General features: G+C 45.5%; 1 protein-coding gene across 1 annotated transcript; it reads left to right on the top strand.

Moving 5' to 3' along the window:
- The first annotated feature begins 3,401 nt into the window (after positions 1-3,401).
- Mageh1 (MAGE family member H1) lies at positions 3,402-4,763 on the top strand. Its single transcript, XM_051179469.1, has one exon. It carries the CDS (start codon positions 3,645-3,647, stop codon positions 4,299-4,301), a length of 657 nt encoding a protein of 218 aa, XP_051035426.1. The 5' UTR covers positions 3,402-3,644; the 3' UTR covers positions 4,302-4,763.
- The last annotated feature ends 1,153 nt before the right edge of the window (positions 4,764-5,916 follow it).

Genomic DNA, 5,916 nt, shown 5'->3' with positions numbered 1-5,916 from the left:
TACTTGATGCTTGAATGTGTCATTGATGGTTCTGCTAGTCAGACGCAGCATCTTTTACACTAGATGTAAAAGATTTTTTTTTAAGGCTAAGCTTTTAAACTGTTTTTACTAATAGACTGTAAACTCATTCTCAAAACTTCAATGAGTTTGGATCAATTGCTAACACATAATAGATGTTATATAAATAGGGCTCTCATAAGTAAAATTTCTGACCCAGAGCTATTGTTGTCACTAATATTTAATTCTGAACTATTTTATAATAACTAATTTAATCCCTTCCAAAGGAAACTACCTGACAAGTAGTCTCCATGATTTTATAGATAGCAATGGTTCAGCAATGTCCCAAGGATTTTAATCTCATATATGGCAGAATCTGGAACTGAGCCCAAGAAATCTCCCTTTGGAGCCCATGTCTTTAAACCTGTATATTATTGCTTTCCTCTAGATAAATAACCAGGAAACACTCTGGAAATCAGTTTTCATGGCTTAGCAGAAAGGGCCTAGAGCCTAAGCCCTATTCCCACATACTTCTCTGGAAAAGTTAGATGGGAGTTGAGGCCCTAGGTTGTACATTATTTATCTGCTCTATCTATCATGTTGTTCAGAGTTGCTGTGTCCTTGTGGAGTGAAACAATGATTCAACTAAGTAAAGACAGGGGAAAATAGTACTTCCCCTCAATTCACTAGTGTGGCAGAAGGGAGTGCAGTATTCAATATATCCCAAATTACTTTACCAAGTAGGAAGTAGTAGTCTACTTTGTCTATATAAGGAAATTTCAGTAAGAAAGTGAACTTTAGGAATTACATTCTTGTGTGGACTGTCAAAATTGGAAAGAAATTATCCAAAGTTTACATAATCTACATATACAGAATCACAAATATGGCAATGAATGAATAATATATAATAAATCCCAAGTCAAGGAAACCTTCTCTAATGGTTCAGGAAACAATGAAGAAAAGGGGGCATAAAGATTGTAAGAGCCAAAGGGTTAGGGAATTTGCTGTGAGATTGTGTCTCCTAGTAATATCAGAATCCAACCCCATAAAGTCTCACCAACATGACAGCCCAGACACTGAACAAGGATGACACCAATGAACTTGGAAAGTGGATGGGGGAAAATTCATGAAGTCTCAATCCTACACAAAGAACTATAATCAACTAAGAAAAGCTGAGAGCACAAGAAAAAGTCTTCCCCACGGAAGAGCACACCAACTGGTTGTCCAGTGCCAAATAGTCAGCTCTGAGAATATACATACAAGTAACATTATAGAGAATGAACAGGGTATATTTAAAAATATACACCTATTATGAATACACATATATGCATTCAAGAACAACTAGTGAAAAATGGAGTCCTGAATTGGAAGGACAGTAGGGAAGGACATATGGGACAGTCTTGAAGGAGGGAGGAAAAGAAAGGGAGAAATGTTGTAATTATATTATCATCACAAATATAAAATAAAAGGAAAACAATCTGGAAAATGACTAGTGTGAAGTGTTAATTGCCATTGAGACTCACAGCAAGCTTTTATTGTACTGAACAAGTCAGAGAACTGGGATACACAATAAACTCATCAAGGGCTTGGAACTGATAAATCTGGCCCCAAATTGAAGTGCCCAGCTCTGCTTTCAGTGACTGTTCCTTTCCAATAGCCATCTCCTTTCCACACACACAGGAGTATGGGCCTCACTGGGTGAAGTTCTGCTGGCAATGCTTTTGCCAGTGACACACTGCCCCACCACACAGAGTTCATGCACTAGATAAAGCCACATCCGATTCCACCAACTCCACCAAAATGCTGGGAGATGTCAAAGTCTGTGAGCCCCACAGGGTCATTTCCTCAGTTGCATTACAGATGGAGACTCTGTCAAGCACATGTTTCATCCCTTCTAAACAAGTACCGAGTATCCATTTGCCCTTTAAGAAATAAGAGCACACGGCACAGGAGGGGCTGCAGCAGGCTCAACAGTTAGGAGCACTTGCCAGCACCCACAGCAAGCAGATGGCGACCACCTGTAACTCAGTTCCAGAGGATCCCACGCCCTCTGCTAGCCCCTCGTGTACAGCACACATGGCATGCACGTCTGCACACACACAAATTAAAACATGGCTTTTTAAAAAAACCACATGTAAAATCTTTTCCATCACATATTCCTTCAACATGCATTTATTAAATGCCACTCTCACCTGCTGCTGCTTGAAACACACTTAGAGGCAAAGCCTGTGCTTGCTATGCAGTAAAGGCTTTTCATTGAATTCACACAACTCTCTGTAGACAGTACTTGAGTTACATCGACTTTAAAGAGGTGGGGGTGGGGGAGGCAGGCTCTGAGCAAGTTCACGCTTCAAGTGACACAAGAAAAGCAGAATGCCTAGCCATGGGGCCTCCCTTGGGGGAGCAAGGACTGACTCATTACTCTTTGGAGCAGGCCAAAATAAACTTCAGCGAGGAAGACGCCTGTGAGCAAACAGGTGGAACTTAGATAGCACAGAATGGAGGGAAGGCGTTTCAGGCAGAGGAATCTGAGCAAGAAGAAGGAGTGGACAAAGGGCAGAGTGTGCACCGGGGGAAACGAAGCAGGTATGCTAGCTCGCTGGCCTGGAAAGCGAAGATCCAACTGCACTGGACCATCTCTCTGCTCCCCATTCCCATCCATTGTCTGAAGCCTGCCAGTGGTCTCCCTTCAAATGCCTTTCTGTCTCTCAGTCCCCATGGCAACAGCCTTAAAGCTCACTTTCATCCAGCTGCTTCTTATTCTAATTGCTTCCTCTGTGGCCTGCCAGGAAGTATTCAGCCCCTCCGTGAGGCTGCGCACATCTAAGTCTGATCTTCTCGGTGCCCCGCTTAATTGCCCAGGCCAACCAGCAGCACTGTACAGGCTCTGCGCCTCTTGAGCCCTGCTAGAGGGCTTTGCACTCCCATCTCCTCCCCTCACCCACCGCTTTGGTCATTAAGTCTATTATTCGGGTCCCTCATGGGCCCACGAATTAATTAGCCACACATAAACGCCTTCTGAAAAAACCTAGGGGGAGAATGAATGTGCTGCGTAAGCCAAGACAGCTAAGGAGCGCAGGGGTCAGCTGACCCCTTGCAAGACTATGCTCTGCAGCGCCCCTCCCCCTCCCCCTCAGCCAGCCTTTGGTGAGAATGGAGGGGCCTACTGCTTGCCAAAACCTATTAGCCAAAGGGATAATATGTGCACCTGCCTAAAGAATACCGAGATTCTGCTCCCCTATGCGCAGGACAAATCCCCGCCAACCCTTAGCTGTGTTATAACTACCCTTGCGGGACCCAAAATGCAGCCCACGCCTTTTCCTTTCTGCTAGCGGAAGTTCCTGTGCGGGATCGTCCCACTTCCTCTTGGGTGTTCGGCGTGTGCGTGGCAAGGGAGGCGGGGCCAGTGCTGCTCCGTTTCTCGCGCGCTTGGCGCTGTGGCGAATGCGGGCGGCGACTGATTGCGCAAGTCTGCTTGTCAGGGACAAGGCTTTGTGGCCGAAAGCTTTGTGGCTTCCTTGCTACAAAGACTCATCTGGCGTCCGCGGTTTGGTGGCTGTCCCTGCCTAAGAGAGCCACTTTTTACCCCGACGCTGCAGATAGCCTCCCCCAGAACTGCTGCAGGCTTTTAGCGCTTGGCAGGAGCCATGCCTCGGGGACGGAAGAGTCGGCGCCGCCGGAACGCAAAGGCAGCCGAAGAGAATCGCAACAATCGCAAGATCCAGGCCTCAGAGGCCTCTAAGACCCCGATGGCGGCTTCTGTGGTCCCGAGCACACCCGAAGACTACCTGAGCGGTCCTGAGGAAGACACAAGCACTCCGGAGAAGGCCTCCACTACCCCTGCAGAGGCTGCGAGCACTGCCCTGGTGCAAAAACCTGTTACCCGGAGCAATTTTCAGGGCACCAAGAAAAGTCTCCTAATGTCCATATTAGCCCTCATCTTCATCATGGGCAACAGCGCCAAGGAGGCTCTGGTGTGGAAAGTGCTGGGGAAGTTAGGGATGCAGCCCGGGAGGCAGCACAGCATCTTTGGAGATCCGAAGAAGGTCGTTACAGAAGAGTTTGTTCGCAGAGGGTATCTCCTTTATAAGCCAGTGCCTCGCAGCAGTCCAGTGGAGTACGAGTTCTTCTGGGGCCCTCGAGCACACGTGGAATCGAGCAAGCTGAAAGTCATGCATTTTGTGGCAAGAGTTCGGAACCGATGCTCCAAAGACTGGCCATGTAACTATGACTGGGATTCAGATGATGATGCAGAGGTCGAGGCTATACTCAATTCAGGTGCTAGGGGTTATTCCACTCCATAGAGAGATCCAAGGTAGACCCTAAGGAGTGGAAAAGAGAATCCAAAGTACTCCGTGGAGTAGATAGGCAGGGTCCTGAAATCATGATGTGGAGGGTGGGGAGGGCACTGTATTTGGTATTTGTGATCAGTGCTAATTGTTAAACTGCGAAGTAGTGTTTGCTTTATATATTGAAATCTTGTATTCATTTTATAACACTGTTGATTAAGAAAATGTTTGTTATTTTTCCTGTCATTGACATTTGCTACAACAGCTGTGCTAACCTCATCAAATGAAGACCTTCTGTCATGTTCTGGGAAGAAAGGAGCTGCTCTTTGACAGTTTGGAATACCCAGTACAATGTGAGTGAGGGAAAATAACAGACTCGTTCTGTCTTACCTTTGTGTTTGAAGTCTTGTAAAGAAACATCTGTGGATATATATGCTCACTGTGCAAATAGCATAAATAAAAGAATAGTAAATAGGATGTTTTCTTGTTTATTGTCCACCTGTTAAGTGAGGATTCTAGGGACACTCCTTAGCAGATAGCATGTAGTTTCCAAGAAAGTTTTCGACTGTGTGGGAGGGGGAAAGTGGAAATGAAGTAAGGGTTGAAGGGAATGATCATAGTAAGAAGTTAGACATGCTGATGACATCAGCTGTGGGAATAGAAAAGGAAGGGAGGGTATCATAGGATGCCTAGAAAAAGAAGGAACACTTGGAGAATGTAGAAGAGATTAGGAAGGGCTAATACGATATATATTTTGGTACAAGGTATTTCATTGGAATGTTAACTCACCTTGAAATTAAAGCCATTGGCAAATATTTGAATATGTTCTAGGGAACTATAAAATTAGGAATGCATGGGAATAATCTTCAGAGGATAGCAGGAAAATACATTGGTGTGGGGACCAACAAAGTGAAAAGGAGACAATGAGAAAATTTTGGAGACTATGTCAATCTGAGTTCTCAAGGTAATATTGGGGTGCAGGAGTAAATCTGGAGTCACTGAGGGCAACATAGAAAATTAGGGAACGAGAAATTCCTCAATGAACTTTTCAGGTGCTGCTAGAGAGATACACATAGTGAGGAAGGAGGTGAGAGGAAGAGAGTCAGTATCTCACAGGCTGGGTGCCACAGCTTACAATACAGCAGTGATAATAAAATCAATAGCCATGATGAGCTGGGACACTGGGGAGAAAGGCTCTGAAGCATGTGGTATTCCAAATGTGGGAGGAGCCTGAGAGAAGATTCCACCTGGAACTTCACACCAAGGACACTTATGAGTTTCTCAGGTGCCAGAGTTTCATGCTCTGCACACTGCTTAAAATGATCACTCACTGTATGTGTGCACACGTGTGTGTGGGTGTGTGTGTGTGTGTGAGGATGTGTGTATATGTGTGTTCAGGGTCAAGGTAATGTTGGGATTTCCCTTTCCCTTTGAGGACATGTGGTAAGTGCAGATGTGGAGATACAGGAGCCTCTTCCCCATTCTCCTCAGCTACCTGGCTGAGAAAGTGCAGGGGAATGCTCCACATCTAGAACTGACCACATTTACCACAAGGAAAGTACTAAGGAAACAGACTGCAGCCTCCTTCTAGGGAACACAAAGGACAGGTGCTGACCCAAGCATGCCACAC

Source organism: Phodopus roborovskii, unplaced genomic scaffold (assembly GCF_943737965.1).
Source record: "Phodopus roborovskii unplaced genomic scaffold, PHOROB, whole genome shotgun sequence".
NCBI lineage: Eukaryota > Metazoa > Chordata > Mammalia > Rodentia > Cricetidae > Phodopus > Phodopus roborovskii.
Note: the sequence above shows the minus strand (reverse complement) of the source record. Positions and strands in the feature narration are given on the sequence as shown.